The sequence below is a fragment of the Leptopilina heterotoma genome, unplaced genomic scaffold (genome assembly GCF_015476425.1).
Source record: "Leptopilina heterotoma isolate Lh14 unplaced genomic scaffold, ASM1547642v1 Lhet_278, whole genome shotgun sequence".
In the NCBI taxonomy this organism is placed as follows: Eukaryota; Metazoa; Arthropoda; class Insecta; order Hymenoptera; family Figitidae; genus Leptopilina; species Leptopilina heterotoma.
In genome coordinates, this window is record NW_025110986.1 from 1,166,041 (window position 1) to 1,193,833 (window position 27,793).

The window sequence follows — 27,793 nt, forward strand, 5'->3', positions numbered from 1 at the left end:
TATGAATTGCAAACTTTCATAAAATATTTTGTATCGTCTTGAACTTATTAAGATAAATTCAGTGTTAAAAGTGATATTTTTGTGGAACGGAAATATTGACAATAAAATTAAAAACATTTATTTTGTATATTTGGTAACCATACCATTGTTTTTTATTTTAACATATACATGTTTTACATTAATTAATTTATAATTTAATTATTATTTAAGAAAGAAAATGAGAAAAATTTTTTAGGTCAAAAAATAAGAAACATAATCATTTTTATTTTAGGAAATAGTAATTCAAATTATCTATGTGTGATACTAATTTGGTAATATTTTTCTTTTATAGAATTTTAAAAATGTGCCAAAAGTACAGCTTTTTCAATTCTTATATATATGAAACATCTTTTTCTATTAATTTTGATATTTTAGAAAGAGAATTAAAAAAATATTCGTCATGAAAACTTGATAAAATTGTATTAATTATATAAATTCTCATTATTTGTCTTTAATAAATTAAGAATGAAACTTTTAAACAGAAGAAGAATGATTTAAATTTTATTTTATTTTCAATAGACAAATTGTTATTCATTAGACAATTGATATTCATCAATATAAATTTACTGACAATTTTTATTATTAATGGTTTTGTAACGGTTAATTTATTTTAACTGGATGCGTCACACTTTAAATAATTTTGTTTCTATTTATAATATATCACTTACGCACAAAAATGAACCTTTCGAGCAATAGGTCTCTCCTTTATAAAATTATAATTTTATAACCCGCATATACCTGCATTAAGGAGAAGGCCTTTTGACTTTTTTTCAATGTCTATTCAATAACATTTAGTAAAAATGTCCTCTACTCTAGACAAATAACATAAATTAGTCTCTGCTTTTAACGCTAAAAATCTAACGCACTTCTATCTGTCTCTATTCAATAAAAATGAAATAAAATTGTTTCTCTTCAGGTAAGAATAAATTGCTTTCTTTTCTCTTTCCAAAATAAATAACGTAAGAATGTCTTCCTTTGCCTATTTATCATATCTATTCTTTTCATATAATGATTTAACATTGTGTATAGAATAATAATATAATTCAGTCCTACTTCTAAAAAATAATAACAGTAACTATAAAAAATAAGAATAAAAAATTCTAAGGTGCAAAAACCTTTCGAAACAATAGCATACACATCAAAATTACTTATAAATATAGAAATAGTATATTAGGTAACAAGGGAATAAAGGCAGCCATTTCATTACGGTGATTTTTGTGACACGAGTGGAGGTCATTCACTTGTATGAAAATGGCGTTCATTTTTACCCTAGAGCTAAAATAACGCATGGGAACAGCTGTTATTTATGCCCTAGTGAAAAATTGAACGCCATTTTCATACGGTCGAACAAATGAATCCTGTCGTGAGCTATTTAAAAGCGTCATTTTTGTGCATGTGGGATAAAAATATTTTGTTTAGTTTGCCCTTCTCTAATTAATCAAAAAAGTCCCTGCTCAATACTTATACTCATTAGGAATGAACAGTCACGCGAGCTACCACTTTTTGGGGTATTTTTCCCAGATGCCCTTAATATTATTAGTTTTATAGTTATTATATGTTTAACAGCAAGATTCGTACATTATCAGAATGTCGATCACTGCATCGATATTCTATATTGTTGAAGGTGTTGTTTCATTATTTTTAATAGCAGCTGGAAATTTTTTCCAAAATTCGTTCCAAAATTTTTTTTCTGATTCAGATTCAAGGTTGACTTCGGTTTCTTGAAAACGCCTTAGTGCAACATTATACAAATCTTTTACATGATTTAAATTTATTTTATATTCGTCAATTTGTAGTTCTTGCTGCAATAATGAACAATAATTAATCAATTGTAATATATTTGCTTGTGCGTTTAGGACAGTAGTTTTGGAAAATACAAATAAATCCGTTTCGTTCCTGTGCAATAAGGAATCAATAAATTTAACTAGGATAGATTTATTTAAAACATCCTCTTTTTCAATGTATTCTTTAATACTATTATTAAGGTTTTTCACAGCTTCAATTTGATCTTGTATATTCAAATTATTCAATGAAGCATTTAAATGTTTTTCAGTTTCACTGAAATGTTGTTTGATGATCTCTAAATAACTTGTATTTTGTCTTTCCTTGCCTACTTTTTCAATTACTTCATTAAAATATTGATCTGTTATCGTCCTTAAATCAACAAAGTTTTTCTTTGCTTTTAATTCAGTTTTAATATATCCCAATGAAATTTTTGACTTATCTGAAATCGTAAATCCTACATTCTCCCGACATATCTTTTTTATTCTATATGTGTTGTTAATGGAACTTATAACATTCAAATCGATATCAGCAGTAACATTTCCCGCAGTGAGCATTGTTTTGAAAATAGCAGTATGATCGTTATGTTCTACTAAATACTTTATAAACTGTTCTGAAGCTGTCGAAATATCCAAAGTACCAATGTTTGATAAAATTGTAGTATTTAATTTGTAATTTATATAATCATAACCAACTGAAAAATTATTGATCATTGGAGGTATTCTTGAGAGAACGAATGATATGCTTGGATAAAATTCATTAAACCTTGAATGAAATAAGCTTTCAAGCATACGTAAAAGTAATCTAAACGAATCAATATTATCGTCTTTAATATCATTATGATAGACAACTAAAATAATTTTCAAAAATTCTGCTTTCTTCACCAAATGATGCAGATAGAAAGAATTTTCAATTTCCGTTACTGCTCCTCTATTGTCTTGAAATCCAGCAGCATCCCAAATGCTTAAACCAGGAAAAACTTTTGAATTATATTTTGATATGTTCTTAGTCACTGACAGCGATCCAGCGCCAATTTTTGGTCCAACATCAGATTCATTATATTTTTTTATTAAAAAAGATTCATCATCTTTGTAAGCAATCAAATGATTGCCCATTAAGTAATTAACTAGTGTACTTTTTCCACTTCTTCCCCTGCCCAGAACAACTACAGCATTTCCATTTCCATCTTTAATTTCTCTTCCTATATAATCAGATGATTCATAGAAGGCTTCTCTTAACTTTTCTATATCTTCCCGTCTAAGTTCTTCAATGTTATTGCTTTTAATTTCTGATATCACTAAGCAGATGATTATTATTTTCAACATGATTGATAAATTATTAGTTGTAAATTTTTCTGGTGACATTTAGTGACCTAAAAATTAAAATAAATTCTTGTAAATAAAAAAATTGTTAAAACACATTGGTCGATAATTCAAAGTCATTCAATGTTGTCTGTAAAGTACTAAAAATGGTTACTTTAAGTTACTCTTTAGTTATTTTAAATTTTCTTTAACATTAGAAAATATTAATTGCTTTTATCATTGTATGGTCAATTCTGAGTCTTTTTAAAGTTTCCCTGAAGGAGAAATTGAATGTAAGGGATTTCATCCCTTATTTTAATAATTATTATTTTAATAATTTTTCAAATTATTTTCTTTTGTGTCTCACTTCTCGCATCAGGTTCGCGTAAAAAACAGGAATAAGGGCGTTCGAGTCAGATTTCAGTGTGTAGAGTCGGACACTGATAAGGGGTATGATAAAATTTTAATCGAAATAATTCCAGGTGCAGTTCCGAATAGTCCAACCCACAGAATTGATTGAAACTACGTATATCCACGTATTTTTAAACTCTGATTACGAAAATGTTAAAGAAATTTGGCAATTAGGTCATCTTCATGTTAAAAACCACAAAAAAACCATTAAAAAGTCCGTTTTAAAGTGCTTCAGAAGGGAAACACTATAGAGCCCGGCTCTGCTCATGTACTTCGGCTTTTTAACGTAGAAAGGGAGTCAAATTGACTTTCTTGTTAGTACTGTAAGGCACCCAACCCAGAACCGACCCCCTCCGACATGTCCTTTAAAACGGGCTTTTTAATGGGTTTTTTGTGGTTTTCAGCATGAAGATGACCTAGTCGCCAAATTTCTTTATCATTTTCGTAATCAGGGCATAAAAATACGTGGGTATACGTAGTTTCAATTATTTATGTAGGTTGGACTATTCGGAACTATATCAAAAAATTTTTTTTAAAACAAATTATTTAAAAAATAATTTTTAAATAACCAATTTTTTAAAAGCGCATTTTCAGGCTATACTCTACATACAAAATAATGTTCAAAATCACCTATAATTCGTAAATTTTAACCGAATTCAATTTTTCTTTTTGGAAAATGACTGGCTATAAATTTTTAAGAATACTGTGCATATTTTAAATTTTTATTTGTTTAAATAAATTATTATTATTATTATTGCTAATTACTAACTTTTTACATATTGTACCTAGAGAGGTCTATTTTTTTCTAATTTTGCAATTTAACAGACCTTACCGATGCAGATTTAAAATATAATTATTATTATTTAAGCAAGATTTAAACAAATTATTATTGTTTATTACTAACTATTTTTTTTATTGTTTATACTCCTGCCCTATTGGGCTTACGCACTTCGACAAGAGTCCCCGAGAAATACTTTTTTGGATTAAGCATAACCATTCTACATATGAAAATTATATATATTAACCTAATTTTGCGTCTACAGCCGACTTTATTAGGAGTACTCGCATTCGCCTGGACTACCCGTCAATGGGTTTTCTCGACAGAGAAGAGGGAAACTGTAGAAAACCTCTCTGAGTACAACCGGTTTATCGACAGTCGAGTTCTAATGGTGTGTACCGGACAATAATCGACGGTGCACATCATTATACCTCGACGTCAAACCTCCCGCTCAGATTATCTCACGTGCCGGAAAAATACCAAGTCAAATGGGCGAGAACCAAGGGTACTTATACCCTTGGTCCTTAAACGACCTTATTACTAACTATTTACAGAATAGTATACTAGAAAGATGCAGTTTTTTCTAATCAAGCAAATTTACCAAACTTTTTTTGAAATGTCGATGTAGGGGAGACTGGGGTAAACCCACTTACTTTTTTAGATCGGTAAAAATCTAGGAAATTATTCTCTAAATCCAAGTTAATTTATATCATTTGAAAGCTTAAGATTTCTACTAAAAAAAGAGTTTTTGATTTATGTTTTTTAGTTTTACTTAGAGAAACTTTTTAATACACATATATTAATTTCGAAATCACAATTTTCCAGGGTAAATCCGCTCACTGTATCTTTTTAAGATGGAACAGTTTTATTTTTAAATATTAAAATTCGTCTTATTCCCGTCTTAAGTATGATTTATTATTGATAAACTATGAGTTCTATAAACAATTCTATAAACAACAAATTGGTTTAATAAATAATGAATGTAGGTTTCATGAATTACAACTATGGATTTAACTAATGTTATATTTTATTAAGCGAAAGTGAAATCTAGTTACAATTCTTGTTTTACTCTCTAAATTTGAATCAGCGAAAAGTCCCTGATTGGGTAGCTATAAGTATGCAGCTGATTCAATCAGCGTATATACACTTATGAATCAGCGAATAGTCACTTTACCCCGATTGAATTTCTCACATTTCAGAATAAATTTAATTAAATCTTCTTGAAATAAGACAAAACTATATGGGTGATTCTCCGCGTAGCGCAGAACTTGGTTTTTTTCATGTTGTAATGGAAAAATAATAAATAATTTTCATATATTTTTACAATTCCAACGTAAAAAGGTTATCTATATGTTTAGAAACAAAAACCAATAATTACTTTTAATAATTACTTTTATAATTTTTCATAAATAAGCGGTTTTAAGGCTGAAAACGACAAAGTTTTACCTGTCCCCACAGAAAGTTTAGAAAAAAATTAATAATTTTAGTAATATGCAATAATAAATACAATTACTATTGACATTTTAGTATCGTCTACTTTAGTACAGTTGAAAAAAAATTTTTTTTTTAAATTAATTTTATATATGTTTTTTTCAGTTTACGCTTGACAGCAAATTTGGATGCTATTGATTATTTTATTAACAAACAGTAAATTATTTAAATGAAAATCAAATGTTAACTTAAAATTACTTTTGTAAACACAAAAAATAACTTCCTTAAGTTAATTCAGGAAAAAGAATCAATGTTCTAATTGATTTATTCATTTTTCACTCATTTTAAGTTGGAAATTTGATAAGGGAATCACAAAATAATCTACACCGACATCCACCGATCCTTAAATATTTTACCACAAATTAAACAATAATTTAAAAAAAAGTTTTAAATAAAGCGTAGTTATATTGTTTTGGTCAATACGAATGAGATCCACTTTAAACCGATTGAAAATAATTGATACTTTTTTCAAAAAATTAAAATATCTAAAGTCGGTTGAAAAATTTCCCACCGGCCTCAGTTTCCACCGACCTTCGTATAACGAAGAACCTAGTGCAAATGTAGTGTTATGGTGAGGCATTTTACGTGAAATGTCTTAAGTTGAAATTTCAACTTCTTGAAAAAAATTGAAATTCAGGGAATTTGTTGTTCTATCAAGTAGAAATGTGCCCCAAAAAATATTTTTGATTTTTTCGAAAATTTGGAGAGGGTAGATGGGGGTCAATTTGACCAATTTTGCTAACACCGGCTACTTTGTGAATTTTTTCTGAACACACTTGTAATGGGAAAAAATTTTTAGAATATGTTTCTGAATAATAATAATAATGCCTATTAACAATAAAAACTGGTACTTAATCACTTAACTATACTTAATCACAAAAAATAATTAAAAAATTTTAAAAAATTTCGTTAAAAATTGAAATTTACAAAATATATCACTGCTTTGCTAACATTGCATAAAATTTTATATTTGTGCCTTTAAAAAATTAATTTAAAAATGTCTTGATAAAATTCTTTATCAGACTTAAATTTTAAGAAATTTTAATTATTCAATAAATTATTTATTTTTGCATTCAAATTATTGAATTCTCTAATAAAAATTTATTTCAAAATGAATTTCAGTTAAAGTTCTACATAATAATTGAATATTAAAAGCATTATAGCATGAATTTAAAGAAATAATTAAATTTTAAAATGGTTCCAAATCAGATTCTTTAAAAATTTGTATTTTTCATACTTATAACTAACAATTCTGTAGAATTATTTATTTTAAAAAAGTTTAATTGAATTTTTTTCTGAAATTATTTGAAGTATTTATTTTTTAATTCGTATTTAGTTGAAGAATTTCTGAATAATTTAAATTTCGTAAACAAATGGATTTTAAAATTCTCAAAGAACTTTTTTCAAAAATTATTAAAAATAATTTATTCCTGTGGGAAAATAATAATGATTAAAATTTATTTAGAAAAGAAGTAATTGATGTTTTTAAATAATTTTAGAATTAAAGAAATTCGTAAATAAATGTAATGGAACATTTTTTGGAGTATCTAATCATTTTTAGAGAGAATCAGAATATTCTTTAGAGTCAAGGAAGAAGTCAAAATTTTGTTAAGTAATAAAGTTTTTCATATTAAAAAAAAGAAAATATTTTACAGGATTTACATTTGTTAATTTTCTAAACTGTTTGTTACAAAATGCTAATTTTTTAGAATCAAAGGAAATAATGAATAGTATAACACCGTCCGACACGATTTTTCACACACAAAAAAATCAAACATTTTTGGAAACTAGGACCAAAAAAAAAATACCCGTGTCTGGCCGTTTTGCTGGATCAAGTCGTTTGTGGCTTCTAGGGGTGAAAACAACCCTTAAATGAAAAGTGACAAGTAATAATTTAAAAATAGATTCAATTTGCCTAAAACTCGTTACTCGGGGGTTTTTGGGGTCGCAGATCACGAATCCGATGTCAGTTTTTCAAAATTCAAAATGGCGGATCCAATATTGCGGACATATTTTTTAAAAAATGATTTAATTTGCCTGAAACTCGTTGCCTGGGGGTTTTTGGGGTCGCTGATTACGAATCTCATGTCAGTTTTTCAAAATTCAAAATGGCGGATCCAATATGGCGGACATCTTTTTTAAAAAATGATTTAATTTGCCTGAAACTCGTTGCTTGGGGGTTTTTGGGGTCGCTGATTACGAATATGATATTAGATTTTTGAAATTCAAAGTGGCGGATCCAATATGACTGACAACTTTTTGAAAAATAGATTCAATTTCCCTGAAACTCGTTACTCAGGGGGTTTTGGGGTCGTTGATTACGTATCTTAAGTCAGATTTTAAAAATCCAAAATGGCGGATCTTATAAAGATGAAGATTACAAAAAATTTCAATATTTTTACAAATGTGTCTTTGCATATTGGACATTTTTTTAATGACAAAGCAAACTTTGTGGTAAGTAAATTTATTCGATAATAGGAAGCGTAAGTAAGATGAATTATTAAATATAAAGTGATTGTTTAACAATGCTTCTAAAGTGAAAATATCAACTATTGACATTTGTTTTATATATATATATATATACTATTTTCTGTAGCTACGCAACTAAATATAAAAAAATAACAAATGTCATTTGTTTTCTGTTTGTAAGTCAGAGTTGAGAGTGTTCTTGAATAAAAATGAATTGTCCTAAACGTAATTGTTTTTGTTACGTCTGCGGACTGTTTGCTCCCGTAGATCGTTTGCGGAATTTAACAAAAAGTGTTATTGATTGTTACGAAAGTTATTTTTGTTCGTCATTTATCCCAAATCTATGGTATGCACCAGAAGTGGTTTGTGAGTACTGTCATCGAGGTTTATTGGCATGGAAAAGTAAATCTAATTCGCATAAAATAAAGTACGTTCAACCGACTATTTGGCTACGGCGTACTGAACATTCTTCTGAAAATTGTTATTTTTGTTTATCGCATTTAAAAACTTCTGGATTTCGATTTCAAACACGAGAAAAAATTAATAATGCTGAAGTAGAATCTGTAATAAAGGCACGGGTACGTTCTGATCAATTTCCAACAGCTCCTTCAGAAAACACCTTAAATTTTGATAATATCAACGAGGCAGAAATGTCATCTAAACAGTCATCGCCAGCGCCGTCTGAATCTGAATTGTCGTGGTCAGAATTAGATCCGAAAGAAATACATTTTATAACGCAAGCGGATTTCAACGACTTGGTTCGTGACACGAAAATATCGAAAGAGACAGCGGAAATAATTGGTTCTCGATTAAAGCAGTGGAATTTGGTTGCTGATGATTTTAAAATAACGTCTGCGCGAAAACATTCTAGCACTGAGCCCTTTAGTAAATATTTTGTTATGCATGAAGATACGGAAAAAAATTTTTGTTATTGCAGTGACATCGGCGCATTGTTTGATGACATAGGTTACCCTCATGCTCCTGAAGAATGGCGGCTTTTCATAGACTCTTCTGTATCTAGTCTAAAAGTAGTATTACTTCACATTGGAAATAAATTTCCATCAATTCCAATTGCCTACGCTACAAATATGTCGGAAAATTATGAAAATATGAAGCTAATTCTGGAGGTTATCAATTACAATGAGTATAAATGGAAAATTTGTTGCGATTTAAAAGTTGTTGCGTTGTTAACTGGTATTAAGCAAGGCTTTTCAAGACATCAATGCTTTCTGTGTGTTTGGGAGGGACGCAAAAGGGAACACCATTACACCAACTTTAAATGGAATACTCGAACGAATTTTAAGCTAGGCGAATTGAGCATTGATCACAATCCACTAGTAGACGGCTGTGATATTATTTTTCCACCTCTCCACATTAAGTTGGGCCTTTTCCGAAATTTCGTTCGTGCACTGGATCCTAATGGTGAAGCCTTCAAGTTTTTGAAAAAAATCTTCCCAAAACTGAGCGACGCAAAAATCGAAGCTGGTAAATTATCATATTAAGAATGTAAAATTTCTAATTAATTCATTTAAAATTATTTTCAGGCGTTTTCAATGGTCCGCAAATAGCGAAACTGATTAAGGACGAACAATTTCCGAAATTATTAAAACCAATCGAACGAAAAGCATGGGAATGTTTAGTAGATGTTGTGGAAAATTTCCTTGGAAACAAAAGGGCGAATAATTATAAAACAATTGTCAAAAAAATGATTTCCGCGTATGGTGTGATGGGTGTTAACATGTCACTCAAAATTCATTTCTTACACAATCATTTGGACTTTTTTCCGTCTAATCTTGGAGACTTCAGTGATGAGCATGGCGAACGCTTTCATCAAGACATCGCAACAATCGAGACTCGATACAAAGGAAAGGACATTCGAAATATGCTTGGAGAGTACTGCTGGTAACTTTGTCGGGATACGGACACTGAATCCTTTAATCGTAAAAATAAGCGTATAAAATTTACGTAAGTAATGTGAGAATTCTTACGAGTTACATCAACTAAATTCAAATTACTCTATTAAATTTGTTCTAAAACTTGTACATATCAATTTTCAAAGCTATGAATTCTAACAGAAAGTTTGCTAATAAATGAAAAAGTTAGTAGTTTAAAAATCGTTTAAAATCAATTAAGAATATTTAATTGCAAAAAACAAAAAAGAATCACACAATTAAATTTTCCAGTTTCATTCTAGATCTGTAATCTACATTTTGATCCTACATTTTTAATTTTGAAAATCTGACTTAAGATTCTTAATCAGCGATCCCAAAAACCCCCTGAGTAACAAGTTTCAGGGAAATTCAATCTATTTTTAAAAATGTTGACAGCCATATTGGATCCGACATTCTGAATTTTGAAAAACTGACATCGGATTCGTGATTAGCGACCCCAAAAACCCCCGAGTAACAAGTTTCAAGCGAATCCGATCAATTTTTTATTTTGACAGCCGCCATATTGGATCCGCCATTTAAAATTTTAAAAAACCGACATCGGATTCGTGATTAGCGACCCCAAAAACCCCCGAGTAACAAGTTTCAAGCGAATCCGATCAATTTTTTATTTTGACAGCCGCCATATTGGATCCGCCATTTAAAATTTAAAAAAACCGACATCGGATTCGTGATCAGTGACCCCAAAAACCCCCGAGTAACAAGTTTCAAGCGAATCCGATCAATTTTTTATTTTGACAGCCGCCATATTGGATCCGCCATTTTGAATTTTAAAAAACCGACATCGGATTCGTGATCTGCGACCTCAAAAACCCCTGAGTAACGAGTTTTAGGCAAATTGAATCTATTTTTAAAATATAACTTGTCACTTTTCATTTAAGGGTTGTTTTCACCCCTAAAAGCCACAAACGATTTGATCCAGCAAAACGGCCAAACACGGGTATTTTTTTTTGGTCCTAGTTTCCGAAAATGTTTGATTTTTTTGTGTGTGAAAAAAAAGTTAAATTTTGTCGGACGGTGTAATAATATGAATAATTTTATTAGATTAATAAAAATATTTTTGAATTATTTGAGAAATAAAAATAATATCATTAAATCAAAAAAAATACAAACAAAATAAAGAAATGTAATATTATCTATCAAAACATATAAAAAACAAAAGCATAAATTTTGTTAAAAAATCGTTATTTTATATTTTATTTCTATTTTCTATCAAAACGAATAAAAAACAAAAGAATAACCATGACTAACTTCAGGTGTGGACAGACTGGACAGAATGAATACGATGATTATTATAGTTAATTTTTTAACCATGTTTGCTTTTTTTGGAAATTTTTTTTTTCTTTATAAGGAAAAGGTGTACGAAATGATCCCCTGGGGCAAGATGATCCTTTTGAATTTTGGAGAGCCTATTAGCGACACCTTTTAGGCAAATACGATAATACCAATGACATACCTATGAATCAGTCAAACTGTCATGACAACGCGTCATTAAAAAAATTCTATTGTTAAAAATAAAAATTTCATACTTTTGATCTAAGAAAAGCTTAACTTTGTACTTAGATAACTTTTGTTGTAGCAGCTGAAATTCCATTTTTCTTATACTCACAGCTTCAGTATATCTTCAATTAAGTGTTCCGATTGGTATTATGGAATAACAGTGCTCGTAGGTTAAGTTACGAACAAATTACAAAATAGTGGCATTTGGGGCAAGATGATCCCTCAATGTGTGTACAAGATGATCCCCCTGATTCCCATGTATTTCGTCTCACCTCAAAGTGAATTTTCTAGTATTAATAAAAAATTCAATTTTTTTCGCTTTTTATGTTTTTATTATCAAAACTAAGTTATTTAAAACAAAAAGTTGAAATCTACTTTTTGGAGGAGTATCATTAAACAAAATCAAAATTTTTTTTTAATTTAAAAATTAATTTCTTTAAAAAAAATTGTCCCAATACGCGATTTTGATTTAAGTTAAAATCAATGCTGTAGATGGTGTGGAAATGTTTTATGCAAAAATCAGGCTCGGTAACCTTCTTCAAAAATATGGCAAATTTTAAAGTATAGGACAGGGGTGAACGGAGTGAAGGGGGAAGTAGTTCCGCCACCCTGGTAGGTAGCGCTGATGTCGAAATGAACATGTGACAGCCGCGAAAGTTTGTTTTGAAACCAACTGTCATTCGTGTGTGGTTATAGTACCGTTTTGATTTTTAATTCTTTCGAAAAAATAATTTGAATTTACAAATGGAAAGTTAAAGTAAAATCCATGGAGGAATTTGTGTCGTGCCCGGTTGTGGTTATTGTAAGAGAGTGTGTGGTAAAAAACAACTTTGTCACAAAATCCCTAGAAAAGACAGCATTAGAAAGAAGTGGTTAGATAAAATCGGATGTCCAAATTTAAAGACCCTTACTGATAAGGAGATTACCTCCAAGGAATTATTTGTTTGCCCTAATCATTTCTTACCCAGTGCTTATTTAATAAAAACTCAAAATGGCGCTTCAAGATTAAAAAACGATGCAGTTCCGACAGAAAATTTAGTGCCATCGCAATCAGAATTTTTGTCAGGTGATATTCATTTACATCAGAACAAATCATCTTTGGAAACAATTGTCCTAGATATTTCTGCAACCACTTCTGTAATTAATGAATCACCTGCGCAAGAAACCTCGGAAAATCGAATTGATTTGAACACAGTAAGTTGTAATTTGCAAAATTTCTTTTATAAAAATATAAGTTTCATAAAAAAATTTCATTTTTTTCGAAAATTTTATAAGCACATAAAATTGTAATACATTTGTTATTTTGTATGTAAATTAGTATAACGTTCTACTCTTAACAGGCTATCGACTCTCATGCGACACCTTTTGTCCAAGAACCTATGGACACTTCAATTGTGCAACATTCTGAGCCTTTGAACGAACCTGGGATACCAAATTTATTTAATGCGGAAGACAAAACTCAGCAAATGGAAACATCAAGTGAAGCAGAACAAAATAAGGAAAATGAAAGTATTTTTACGAAAAACGGAACCACAGAACGCTCAAATTCGCTGGAATCATCAAACGTTTACGTTAGACCAAATAGTCGACGCTCTTGGAAGGAACTGTCTTCTGCATCATCACTCAGAGAGAGAGAGAGTTATTTAAACGTTTGCAGTCGAAAAAGGCTAAATTATACAATTTACAGAGAAGGTTGCAAAGGTATCAACTTTATAACATAATCAAAAATAATTAAAAACGCACACTTTTGATTGTACAGATTATAAATGAAATTTTAATTTAAAATTAGATTTCATTTAAAAAATCGTTATATTGATACAAGAAAGTAGTAATTATGAGTAGTAATAGTAGAATGTATTGTAATGCGATTAATAAATAACTTATTTCTAAGAGTAGTTTCGTTACATTCCAAGAACCCATATATTCCTTCTATATTAGATGTAAACGCAAGTTGAAAAAGCCAGAAGACTGTTTAGAAACGAGAAGATGTCAGCGAATTCTCCACAAACTAACGAGAGTACAGCAATCATTTATAGAAATGATTCTTAGAAATGGACTCAGAGATCCTTCAGGCCGGCGATTTACAAATGAAGAGCAAATAATATGCTTATCTATTTATAATACGAAAACGATCGCGCGCTACCGCGCGCGCGTTTTTTCTCTTGCATTTTTATTCTTTAAATTACAGTCTTTTGTTTGTTAAGGTATCAATTTGAGTGACAGTTTCTGATAATAGGAATTTTTAAATATTATTCAATTTAATAAAATAATAGCCTATGTTGTGCGTAAAACAATTTTTTATACCTTTACAATTCTAGTTCTGTTTTTATCTGTTTCTAAATGTATCATTTCTAAAGTTTATGGTTTTGATAAAAAAACAACACTTTTCTTTGCTTAAAGAAAAGCGTATATTTCAAGAATGGCACATTTTATAAAAAGTTTTGTACGATGAAGTTATAGAAAACCTTTTTATAATCAAAGTAATCTATTTGTTAATTAAATTTTGTAACATTTAAAATCTTCCATAGTAAATTTATATTTTAAAAAATAGTGATGAAAGAAAAACGTTACTAAATAAACAATTTTTAACTATTTTTTACTTAGCTAGCAAAAAAACATCTCTACTGTAAAAGAAAGCCATAAACAGAGGATATTAAATTAAAAATTTACTTTTGTTTCTTAAAATCGTTCCTACTTTTGCTATAAAAAAGAAATATAAGTGTGGTTTCTGTAAATATTATACAAAAAATGTAAGTACTCCGTCATTTCGAAGAAAATAATTTATTTCAATATATGCTTTTCTATAAGATTCATGGGATGCAAAATTTCGTTAATAATCTTGAGAAATATTATCTTTAAACTTTTTTCAAAGTTCATTTGGATGAACTGGTTGGCAGTACATTAAAATACGTACAAATAAGTGTCTTAATTATCTGAAGTTTGAACTATTATTTGAAATTAGGAAATTAAAACGTCTTTGACCAATTGATAAGAAAGAAACGTGTAAAGAAATCTTACGTGTGAATCTTATTACAAAAAAATGACGTAATTTACCAATAACAAGCGTCGAAGAAAGTCTTACGCGTAAAGACAGCCATACTGAGACACGCTCCTTTTTAAGAAAAAAAATATATAACGACTCAGACATTTTTATAGAAAAAATATTTACTTTTATTTCAATAATTGAGTGTAAACATAATTCTTGATTAGTAAATTAGGTCTTTGATTTCCTAAATATATAATTAATGATTCCCAAGATTATCACCTGTTGAAATACGACAACGTAGCAGATTGTTTGATAGTTCTAATACCTGCATTCGCGTTCCATTACATAAACCTTCATTAATACTAAGATTTCGAAGTAGCATGACAATACAATTGGCTCTTAATCGTAATTCATAAGGCGGGAAATTTGATGGATTTAAAGTATTCAAATACTCTGGTAAAATAGCATGATTTATACTTCCATTATCACAATTTTCGGTACTATCAACACTTGTATAAATTCGCTCACTTTTATTATCAAACAGTTTGAGTACCTTGTTGTTAAATTCATCAACATCAACATTTCGAGCAGACAATATTGCTACTTTTGCTAAATCATCGTATTTATTATTGATAATTAATTCTCCAAATATTTTATGAATGATATCACCATTTTCTACACATTGCTCTGGTGCTAGTATATTATTATCATTATCATTTAAAGTACCATTTCCAACTGATAATAAATATTCTGAAAATTCTTTTTCACCAGGTAAAGTTCTCATATTTTCTGTTAATGATATCACCTTAAAATGACTCCATAATGTGCTACATTTAATAGATAAATTAACTAATTCGCTTCTAGTAGCATTAACTTTAACAGGCAATAATTGTCTAAAATCACCACTCAAAAGCATAGTTTTTCCACCATATGGCATATCAACATTCATAAAATCGCGTAATGTTCTATCAATTAATTCCATAGCATATCTTGGCGTCATTGGAGCTTCATCCCAAATAAAGACATCAACCTCTTTCAAAAATGTAGCTTCCTTAGATTGACTTTTAATATTTGATGTAGAATCATAGAACAATGGAACAGGCATCCCAAATGTTTTATGTACAGTTTTACCACAGGGAAGTAATATTGCGGCAATGCCTGTAAATGCCATAGTACAATTACATTTTCCTTTACTTCTTAACAAATGGTATAAAGTTGTATAAACAAAAGTTTTTCCGGATCCACCTGGTCCATCAATGTAATAACATGAAGAAGATGGTATTCTTTTTTCTTAAATAACTACATTTAATACTTCATCAACAATATCCTTCTGTTTGGAATTCAGTTTCACATATTGCAATTTCACCAATCTCTTTATGTTGTTGCAATGACATTTCGTTGTTCGCTTGATTTTCTGTTTCAATACTTATTTCATTTAACTGTATCATTTCAGGAAAATTGCGAATATTTGATCCTTCATGCAACAGAAAGATAATTATATCATTATATGCTCTTTTATGAGCTTCATTAGATGGATAATTTTCCTGATAATCTTCAGACATAGCCTCTTTAAACTTTTCCCAAAGTTCGTTTGGATGAACTGGATGGCAATAAATTAAAATACGCACAAATAAACGTCTTAATTGTTGTGGCATCATCCATACTTCTCCTTCTGTCAAAGCACGTTCCCATTCTCCATCATCTTCAATAAGGCCTAATTGCTAAACATGCACTACGAAAAATGTCATGTACAATATTGTTGACAGTTCGCAGATGATCATAACTTGTAGCGCCTTTAACTACTATTAAAAGTAATCTAAGATGAAACAGTTCTGATTGACATGGAATTTCTGCATATGTATATTGTCTAGCTTGTGGATCACGCCTATTTAAATCGAAATATTCTAATAACATAGTCCGTTTCTGTAAAGCTTCATTTATAGCATCATCATTTGCTTCTTCACTAATGGTTACAGTATGCCGATTAATTAAATGAACAGGTAATCGGAGAATAGAATGACTTTTACTCTGTAATGGTCTTCCAAATATTCTATCACATGCTTCAACAGGACTAACATATCGAGTTTCAATAAAGTTTTTTATTTCATTATATTCTAAAGAACTTGTATTATTACTACTATCGGTAATTACTACAGCAGCAGCATCATGTCCCTTAAAAATATATTTATACAAATATTTTACGGATTTAATACTTGAAACTACTTCTACATTAATATGACAATTAAATAACTGAAGTAATGTAGGATTGTATGGAACAACGTATTGATTATCTGTAGTTCCTTCATTTAGGCGATCGTATTGTCCTGTATTAAGGCAGCGATACGTTGGGTATCCGTTTTCATCCATTATTGTCTCAGAACAGAATTGTTTTGGGAAACCTTTCAAACATTTACTATTATTATCTTTACACCAATTTCCACATGGGCCATGAATCATATTTTTCATAACGATGTCATAAAGTATAACATTTTCTGATTGACTTGGAATTTCTGCCAAAATATATTTGTCTACAATCTCGGGTGTTGTTATTTTATAATTTTGTTTCAAAGTCACTAATAAATGCATATGCGGCAATCCACGTTTTTGATATTCAATGACATACACATAAGCAATCACTACGCCAAATAATTGTTCCTTTACAATAGTATTAATAAGTTTATCTTTTTTATGGTAAAAACACGCGATACAATATCTGGTCTGTCAGATGCAGTTTGGTTAGGTAATAAATTTTCCTTAATTTCACGCCAGTTTGGATTACACGTCATCGTAATAAAAAGATCAGGTTTACCAAATTTTCTCACAATAGCCATTGCATCTTGGTAATGCTGTAACATATTTCTCGGAGAACCTGTGAAAGATGATGGAAGTATTACAATTTTCCCAACTTCATTGTTCGAATCATCAGCTCTTCTTTGTAAATGATCAATTAGACCTTCGTAAGTATCTGCACGAAGTTTCTTTTAATTATTTCGACAGAAATTTGTCCTATCTTTTTCAATTTTTTACATAACTGTCGACAATCCATTGCTGAAATAATCTACCACCCTTTAAAAATACATTGTTGTCCCTAGAAGCCATTCTATGCCTGATGTATGCAGCTCTTGATACACGTTTATTTGTATTAGCGCAGGTCAGATTTTTGCCCCAACCTCTTGTTCCATGTGGATAAAATAAAGGATATATCCATGGCTCAACATTGGGATTCATAGAATTTATATATTGTAAACTTTTTGTATTCTTATTATATACTGTAACATATGATTCTGGAATATCACCGTCAGCAGTTGTAGTAAAAATTGCTTCAACTTCATTGACACTTTGTAAATTATAACGTCTACTATCCATGCCAGGCTTTAATGAAAATAATAATTGCATCGCAGGCTAAATTTCTGCATTATGTTCAGTCATTGTTTTTTTAATTTCTTCATGCATCATACGGTAGGACTGTGCAAATAGGTTACAGTCCCGAAGGGCTGTTTCAATTCCATCAACAATATCTCGGTTTAATTGAACATTATTCTTACAACAAATTGCGGAAGCTTCGTTTTGATCAACAATAAATAATTGTCCAAATGAAGGAGTATCGTTCCTTTCTGCATACAAAGATGTATTCATTTGATAATAAACTTGACCATGTATTTTGAAACAATATGGTCCTGGTCGTCTATTGTTAAAATTAACTAAGTTAGCGTTGAAAGAAGCAAAACCAAATGAATTATTGTAAGGTCGTATATTATGAAGAAAATGCCCAGATAATTCGTGGGTGCCATCAAATAAATTTTGTAATATGAGTGGAGGAGCAGGTAGATCTTCAAGAATGACTTCGCCATGTTTACGACAATCATGAAATGAATTTTTTTTATTAGATACTCTTTCTGCTTGGAAATGTTTAGCATTACAATGCTCACATGAAATATTCATCGCACCAGCAAAATGTTCTTCTATATGCGAGACTGAAATACTGTCAGAGAAATTTTGATTCTGTGCAGAATCCCGTTTTTTTGGCTATGAGTTTTTTGATAAGCTACATTTTTTTGACGACCGGAAATATTAGTATTTGCTAAATTTGTTGTAACAGTTACATTATCTTTTGCCAAAGATGTAGTAACAGTTGTAGAGGATTTTTCTGAATTTATATTTGATTTTGACACTGTAATAATACTGTCCTTTGTTTGAAGTGATTGAGGGTTAAGAATTCTATTATTCTCTTGTTTTTTTTGTCGAAATTTTCTTTGATAAGCAGCTTTCTTTTAAAGTTTCATGACTTGATGTTGTTCTTTTTCCTCTAAAGAACGTATTATTGATCTTTTTTTACTTGATTTTCATTTTTTAAATTAGTATATTTTGTAACATTTCTTGAATCATTACAGTCATCATTAGTTTTTGATTTTATAAATAATTCACTGTTAACTTTATGTTCACAAAGTTTTACATAAGAATGATCACGTGTAATGTTCATTTCATTACAATAACCTATCTCTATATGTGACTTTGAAATAATATTAGACTGATTTTGTTTTTGAACAGAAGTATGTTTATTTTGTCGAGAGGTGCGCTTGTAAGCAACATTTCTGTCACGAATTGACGTTTTAACTTTAGAAGTAGAAATATTTTCTTCTGCTGATGATAAAGCTGTAGATGTGCTTTGGGGCCTCGTATTTAAAGTTTGCTCTGCACTAATGAATTCATTAGAATCCAATGATTCAGAGCGAACAATTTTATTATTTTCTCGCTTTTTTTGTCGATATTTTTTTTGATAAGCAGCTTTTTTTTGACGTTTTATGATTTTATATTTTTCCTCTTCTTCAGGAAAATGAACCATAGCTCTTTTTTCTCCTTGCTTCTCAGTTATTATTAATCTTGTATCTTTCATTCCATTGCTTGAATCAATAGAAATATTATTAACATCATTTGCTGGAATTAAAGGCAAATCTTCTAAACAACTATCAACAAAATTTTTTTACAAACATTGCTGGTTGAATTCAACGATGATAAATTATTGTCAACAATTTTATTTTCTTCATTTTGGAAACTTTTTTCTCTAGCTCGATTCCTAAGAAGACACTCCCAATTACATCCAACAGTCATAGTTCTAATATTAGTCGACCTTACTGACGGAAATTTACTTAAACGATTGTTTTTGAACATTAACATTAAATGATTTCTCATGTTATAATAATAGTAATTGACAGAGTGGGGCATAATATTAAAAAATATCGATGTTGCGAATGCTATTGCACATATTCCACAAGCAAGACTATTGTTTGGTTGTTGATCAACAGTTGTGAAAACTACTGGAGGTTTAAAAGGATATAATCTACTTAAATATTTCCTTTGATCTTCATTTAAACATCCTTCATTAAGACTATCATAAATATAAAGTCTCATTCCATCATAATAAGTGCAAATCCAATGACCTTTCTTGATAGGTCCACTAAAAAGTATTTGAATATGCTTTTTACCTTTTTCAATCGGACTAATAAATTCAAGCGTATAAAAATACAAAGTGCTTTGCATGCTAAAAGCAGAATTTGATTCCCTTCTCAATAATTTTTCGAATTCATCAATATGAGTATCATTTAACATTCCTCCTTCAGTAAGTATAATATTAAAATCTTTAACACTTAAATTAACAGTTCCTTCTTTGTGCGACATGATTTCTTTCAATTTATTGAAAAGATATCGCTTCTAAAAAATAGTTTTTCATAAAATTAATTAATTCAGAACACATGTAAATAATGTTACTATTGTCACATTTAACAGTAACTGGAATTTTTATCTTATCCTTTCTTATTGAAGATTATTAAGAATGTAAAGAATGTATCTTCATCTATTAATATTATTAATATTATTAAATATAAGTATATTTTTGGTAAATTTTTCTGTTTTGTATCTGTTTTGTATCCGTTTAGTATCTGTTAATCTAGTATCTGTTAATCTAGTATCTGTTAATAGAGTATCTGTTAATCTAGTACCTCTTGACACAATCAACACTTTCAGAAAAAAATCACTCAGCAAATAACAGCCAATACTTCTTATCGAAACGATACACTTGTCACACTTTGCAAATGGCTGACAGTTGCTGACACTTGTAATATTTTGTAATTTTTCATACCAACCAAAAAAAACTATGCGTTTCACACTGAGGTGAGGTTACGTAGCGAACAAACAATTGTTTGGAAAAAAAGATGCGCGCGCAACAATTTTGAAGCGTCTAAAATGAATCATAAAATTAAATATATTTTATTATAAAAAAACTTTTCATTTATTACAAACCAAATCATAAATAAAAATTATTTTTATCTTAAACTACTTTTGGTTAACTTTTAGCTAATAAATAAATTTTAATTAATTTATTTTAATTTTAATTTTAAAAAAGAGAAAAACGAAAATTTAAAAGTGTGATGTCACCATCATTATAAAATTCAGCCAATGAGGAACACTCATTATAAAATCAGCCAAAATCAGCCAAAATCAGCCAATGAGGAAAAAGTTCTACACTTGAAGTTAGCTGCTTTGACATCAGTAAGTAATGTCGTCTCGATTATATCCAATCAAAATAAAGGATTTTGAATTTTATCCAATCAAAATAAAGGAATAAAGGATTTTGAAAAAATAGCCAATCAAGAAAAAGTTCTACACTTGAAGTTAGTCGATACGCACCTCGTTTTTAAGAAAGGACTTCAGCCAAGGCCTACAGGTATTTGAGGACATTTCTACCATTTCCATCTGTTACAACTTTAAAGAAAATTTTAAGAAAAGTATCGATGGATACTGGAGTAACAGAAGAAACTAGGGCTCGATTAAAAGTAGCTGGACACGCGGCAGTATCTGCAAAAGAAAAGGCTGTGGTTGTAATGTGGGATGAATTGCTGTTAGGTTTAGGTTTGCAGTACGATGAAACTAAAGATAAAATTGTTGGGTTTGAAGATTGGGGAAACACCCGCACAAATAAATTCGCTGACCATGGACTCGTTTTTATGTTGCGATTTATCGACAGCGGCGATATTCTTCCAATATCCTTCAATTTTTGCGAAGGACAAACAACGAAAGGGCAACTATCATTCTGCATTAAAGAAGTTATAGGGGCTGTGAAGGAAGCAGGTTTCAACGTCGTTGCAACAATATGCGATGGAGGAAGCAGCAATCAATCAGTAATTGATACTTTTTTGCATGATACTGAGAAACTAAAAGGAAGTGAATATATTTTGAGGTGTAAGTTCATTGTTTTGTTAATTGATATAAGTTTTAAAATGACTAGAATATATTTATGCATTATTTTTATAGATGGCTGCTTCATTTTGTATGACATGGAAATAATTCCATTATTTGATCCACCTCATATGATAAAATGTTCAAGGAATAATCTGATTGACAAAGATCTCGAATTCAATTTTGATCCTAAAAAAGACCATCGGAGAGGACATTTGCTTCTTGGGAACATATCATAGATGTGTACGAAATTGACGTGTATGGAATGCAAAATCAAAGGTTTTTGCCAAAACTTACGGATAGACATATATATCCTAATAAGATAAAGAAAATGCGAGTAAAGAACGCAATCCAGATCTTAAGTCTCTCTGTTGCAAGCAGATTGGAAGGTTTAGCAGGGGGAAAGGGTATTTATTTAAAAATTTAAATAATGTATAACCATCTAATAAGCTCATTTAAATTGAAGAATTAAATAGATATTCGATTCAATAATATCGATTTCTTCATCATATTTTTCTTCTAATGCGTTAAAAATCAGTTCTACTTTTCTTCAAAATAACTTATTTTCTGTTCTATTAATTATATATTTATAAAAATAAATTATAATTAAAATTAAAATTTCTAGAGAGAAATACATCCTTGGGACCTAGAAAAATCCCCGACGAAGGTGCGAATACTGCATGGGTCTGTGCATTCTTTAATAAATTAGCAGACGCATTTAATGGAAAAGTACAAACCGACGAACAAAGTCCATTCCGAACATTATTGACTGATGACAGTTTTCATATTCCTTTTTTTAAAGAAGCCATATCCATATTAACTCGAATGCGATTTGTTGATAAGAAGACGAAAATCCTAGTAACTCGACAACCGCCAACCCTTCGGAATTTAATCTCAACAATTCGAGGATTCATTCATTTATGGGAGAAATTAAAAGGTTTAGGTTTTAAAAATTTAAAAACTAAACACCTTAATCAAGATCCACTCGAGAATTTTTTTTCGAGAATTAGAGCTTGTGGAAATTCCAATAGAAAACCGACTTGCTATCAGTTTATAGGTTCATTTAAAACATTAGTAATAAATAATATGAGCAAAAGTCGTTCTGATAGAGCCAATTGCATCGATGATGGAAGTAATTTTGTTCTTTCCTGGCAAAATTACTTTGGTCCCATTGATGTTGAACCTCAGACAAATTCAACACGACCTGCTGTAAATGTACCTAAGTCGAAACTGAAAGCAACTTATTGTAAAACAGATCCAATTCCTGAAAAAAGTACAATTTCAACGGCTACAGATTTTGTTTTGAAACAAATTTGCAAAAAATTACCATCTTTTGGGTCGTGTGAAGTATGCAAGATTGTTGTGGACAAACTTGCTTTTACTCCATCAAACTCCCGATTTGCTTCTCGATCTTGTTTAGAGGAAATTCACTCCGACTTAAAATCAATTCTTCGCAGAATTTTGAGTTCAATTTTACATGAAAAAGGAATTGTTGTTTTTCTTTTAGATTTTTTAAAGAAGGAAGTTCGAACAGAGATATTTGAATGTCATGAACACAGAGATCAAACAGTAGAATTGTTTTTGACTCTTTGTATTCAGCAATATATAGCTTCCACCACAGCATTCCTTGTTGCAATTTTAAAAGGAAAAATTGGTTTCAACTTGACTAAGAATCCAAATGCGAATTTCCTTGTAATAAAAGCATTAGCTAAATGGAAATCCATTATAAAAAGTCAGCACACTTTCTCAACTCTGCAAAACTTCTAATTTAACAGTGAGTGAAAAGCATCGAGAAAGCATTTGTAAAAATGTTAGGCGAATTTAAAATGTGAAAAATAGTATTTTTTTAAAAACAGAGGAACAAATATTTGAAAAAATTATCATTTTAAATTATATAAATTTCTAAACTGTACATTTTAAACTTATTTTAAATTCGTTTCCAAATTGATTTAGTTAATTTTTACAAATTAACTTTGTAATTAATTTATATTAAAATTATTAATACTTAACTAATATTACAAATTAATTATTAATATTTACAAATGTGGACATTATTGATTAAATATTTATTGAAAAATATTGGATTTGATTCCATTATTTATATAAATATTTACAAGTGAATAATTAATTAATATTTTTTGTGAATAGTACATTTAAAAAACGTTTTTTATACGAAAATTATTATAATAAATTATTATATGTAATTATTTAAATTTAAAATAAGTAAAGAAACGTAGAATATAAATTTTTTCTTTAGTTTAATAAAGTTTGTAAAATTAAAATTTTTTTTTTAAATTATGTACTGTTAATCTTATTGTTATCTTTGAAATATATGGACGACATAAAATTAATATTTAAAGTGTATAATTTCTTTTTAATATATCTGATTTTCAGCAGCCAATAATATTATAATTTGATTTTTAATAATAATATATATATTATTATAAAATTAACCAAATTCCAGATGCCTGCGATGACAGATTACAATTCTTATATCTTTTTTTTGTAATTTTATATTAAACAAATAAAAAAATAAAAAATACTTTAAAAAACATCTATTAACACTAACACATTCAAATTCAAAGTTAGTTGCACCCTTCTCCTAGGTGGCGCTTAGTGTCAAAATCTACGCCATATTCAATACATGGTAGATTACCAAGCCTGTGCAAAAATTGGAAAGGGCATGTGTCAAAAGTGTTTAAAATGTTTCAACACCACCGTGCTCTAGAACTTATTTCGATACATAGTTATAAGATTATAAAAATTTTGTAATACCACACGGAGAGAAATCTGTTGCTATTATTGCTTGCAGAATCTTTACAAATTTTATTAGTCACTGCTGAATAGAATTTTAGCTTGAGGTTATAATAATTTATATACGAAATCAGCTATTTAATGTAATGGAGAGTTCGATACAATAAAAACAAAAAGCAGCTGCTAATTTTGCACGAAATCTTTATTATAAATATAAAGAGAACGTGCTATAAAAGTATTAGATTCTTCTTATAAGAATCGCTCGAACTCCGACTGATTTTCAGGCGGACTTTATACAACACAATCTTACTTGCGTGTACGCACATATAACTCACACACACATATATTTCTCTGGATGGTTTCGAGGAATGGAACGCGTACAAAGCGGTGACGTTTGCAATAACATAACCTAACAATTTTCACATGTTGCTTATATATTCAAACACGAATAAAAATGCAATCATTTTTAAATAATATACTTACTATTAAATAAATATTATCTTTTTATAACAGCAACAAGTATTAAATACTACATATAATATATAATGTTTTACAGGACGACAAAACTGTCCAGAGAAATATATGTGTGTGTGAGTTATATGTGCGTATACACAAGTAAGATTGTGTTGTATAAAGTCCGCCTGAAAATCAGTCGGAGTTCGAGCGATTCTTATAAGAAGAATCTAATACTTTTATAGCACGTTCTCTTTGTATTTATAATAAAGATTTCGTGCAAAATTAGCTACTGTCTCTTATGCTTATTGCATTGAAAGTATTTTTACAATAAGTATATGAATCGATGCTAAAAATATAAGAGAAACGTTAAGCAATTTAAGTAATGTGCTCTTTCGAGTAATATTAGCAGCAGATTTCTCTCCGTGCATTATTGAACAAATTATTGAAATATTTAAATGTATCATGAGTTAAATAAATTTTTTAATTATATAGAAAACGGTGTGCGTATGTTTCTTATTTTTACTATTTTTTATACTGTGGTATATATTCATTCTATATCTACCTTACATAACCTTGGTGAGAGAATCTGTAAACATGTTATCCAAAAGTCCCTATTCAAGAAATAAGAATAAATAATTATATAAGAAAAAATTTGTAAATCTTAGTTATTTTCTTCTTTTAAATTTATTTAAAACAATTTTATCATTCACAGTTTTAGAATTTACTTGAAAAAAGTAATAATTCGTGATTTACTTTATAATCCATGTTCAGTATCTTCCTTTAAGTGTTATCACAAAATATTTGTATTTCAATATATTTTACGTACAATTCGTGACTATAAAACTAAAAAGATTTTATTTAATTTTGTTACACTGCATTGTAGTATTTATATTCTGTTTTTTGTTATGAAAATTAAAAAAAATGTCCTTCAAAAACCTGATAACAATACATATCCAATGATATTCTACATAAACGCCTTAAAATTAAGACTTCAATAAAAATTCTTAAACAAAATATTAAAACTTAAACTTAAATACAAATTTTTTACTTAAAACTAATTAAAATTTATTAATCTATGTAAGCTTTTCATACTACATGTATTATTCCAAAACGGATTGGAACATTAATTGATTATAGGATGATCTAATGAGTAGAAAATTTAAATTCGCTTATGGGAGATAAATAAATTAATCCCACTGAACATAATACATCTAATTTTATTATCCAAAAAAGATTTTCAAATAAAATAATTAAAAACTATATTTTAAGACAAGTGTTAATTCACCTTGTACAGAGAGAGTTACTTCAAATGTATATTTTAATGACTTTTAACTATCCATTTTTCTCCGTGTATGTAATGTCCTACAATGAATATTGATTGATAAGTGTTCGTGATGTCTTTTTTCGTTCTGAAGAGGACGGCTGTGACTGTCGAAACGTTAAACTAGACATGTGTGTTTTTTATTATTAACCTGACTTGGATTGATTGATATATTCTCATATATTAATTTATTAAAATATTAAAAAATCACTTGTAATTGCTTCTATGTATCCTACTGTTTATGTAAGTGTACATTAAATATTTTTAAGACTTTAAAATTCAAAGAATATTTGTATATATTATACCAAGGTGTTGAATAGTGTGTCCTGAAAATGTCCGTGCGTCACTCTAAATAAATTAACAAAAATAGAGATGTAGAAAAACGAAAAACTATTTTTAATGTAGGTTTTAAAATGATCTACTAATTAAATTTAAGGTATACAATTTTATTTTGTAATTTAAGTATATCTGAAAGTTTCAGAAAGGCTAGAACATTAAAAAGTGTCGTACAAACGTCCATGCGTCACACATGGAAATGCCCTAAATAAGAATCGAATATTTCTTTGGTCGAATTGAATATAAAATCAAGAAAAATATTTAATTTAATTAGTTATAATTAATAATAAATTAACTAATAACAAAAAAATAATGCTAAGGAAATAACAAAGTTTCTGGGTCGATTCAAGTCATTTTAGTATTAGTTGGATTTTCTACCATTTTCACAGGAATTTTTTTTTGAATGAAAATTCCCTTTGTGACAACAAAATGAATGTTTGTTGAAAATGTCAAAAATATAGCTGGTGCTTTAATTATGATCATTAGGATAATGTCTTCACTTTCAAAAGTGTTTAAACACAAAAAATTTTTATTTTTATTTCGTTTAGAAAATGTCATAAGAAAACCTATGTTCTAAAATTTAAGTTGTCAGGATGTGGACTTAACTTGAAAAGTTTTTAGCACATTAGAAGATTATGAATTACAAAAAAGAGAAAAAAACAAGGCTTTTCCCCGTGACTTCATTTCATGCTTTCTTAGGTAGCAGCTTCTCATAAGAATGAACGATAAAATTATAGATTTTTAGGCTTAATTTTGTCACACTACTATCGCAGGACTTTCACCGGATTTCTCGATGGCCTAATCGCTCGTTGCAAGAACATCACCGAGAAAAATCGCGAGCGACCTGCGTTTGTACCATCCCACAAAGCACAGACATTTTCTGCAAGTTTGTTGCAAGTTTTACATGCAAATTTCGCAAGTTTGTATTGCAAGTTTGCAGCAAACTTGCATAAATATAAAAATGTCACCCACTTGGCAAGTTTGCAC

General features: G+C 29.2%; 3 protein-coding genes across 9 annotated transcripts in view; 2 read left to right on the forward strand and 1 right to left on the reverse strand.

Annotated features, from left to right (window-relative positions):
* Positions 1-529: 529 nt before the first annotated feature.
* The window catches only part of LOC122504118, a 52,076-nt gene continuing 24,812 nt past the window's right edge, over positions 530-27,793 (reverse strand). The window contains exons 1-2 of one of the 2 annotated variants that reach the window (XM_043615034.1): positions 25,712-25,873; positions 530-3,193 (exon numbers count right to left, since the gene is read on the reverse strand). In XM_043615034.1, coding sequence (XP_043470969.1) covers positions 1,650-3,185 — 1,536 coding nt within the window. In that variant the 5' untranslated portion in view covers positions 3,186-3,193; positions 25,712-25,873 and the 3' untranslated portion in view covers positions 530-1,649. Of the gene's footprint in view, positions 3,194-25,711; positions 25,874-27,793 lie in introns of those variants that run through there. The other variant, XM_043615032.1, reaches the window with a different exon arrangement.
* On the forward strand, positions 14,145-23,809 carry LOC122504119. 4 transcript variants are annotated; one of them, XM_043615036.1, is made up of 4 exons: positions 14,145-14,200; positions 14,325-14,470; positions 21,107-22,346; positions 22,565-23,809. In XM_043615036.1, exon 3 carries the CDS (start codon positions 21,495-21,497, stop codon positions 22,176-22,178), a length of 684 nt encoding a protein of 227 aa, XP_043470971.1. In that variant the 5' UTR covers positions 14,145-14,200; positions 14,325-14,470; positions 21,107-21,494; the 3' UTR covers positions 22,179-22,346; positions 22,565-23,809. The 4 variants fall into 4 exon arrangements, with proteins under 4 accessions (XP_043470971.1, XP_043470973.1, XP_043470972.1 ...); XM_043615038.1 differs by lacking the exon at positions 14,145-14,200 and having other exon boundaries at positions 21,107-21,942; positions 22,015-22,346; XM_043615037.1 differs by lacking the exons at positions 14,145-14,200; positions 22,565-23,809 and having other exon boundaries at positions 21,107-22,468.
* LOC122504120 overlaps positions 25,925-27,793 on the forward strand; it is a 66,126-nt gene continuing 64,257 nt past the window's right edge. For all 3 annotated transcript variants that reach the window (XM_043615039.1, XM_043615041.1, XM_043615040.1), the window contains exon 1: positions 25,925-26,713. The gene's annotated coding sequence lies outside the window, so the exon portion shown is untranslated. The remainder of the gene's footprint in view (positions 26,714-27,793) is intronic.

Coding starts and splice junctions, on each gene's coding strand:
- LOC122504119 (XM_043615035.1), top strand. CDS start 22,205: ATGCAAAATCAAAGGTTTTTGCCAAAACTTACGGATAGACATATATAT. Junction 22,347..22,564: donor AGGTTTAGCAGGGGGAAAGG/GTATTTATTTAA, acceptor TAAAATTTCTAG/AGAGAAATACATCCTTGGGA.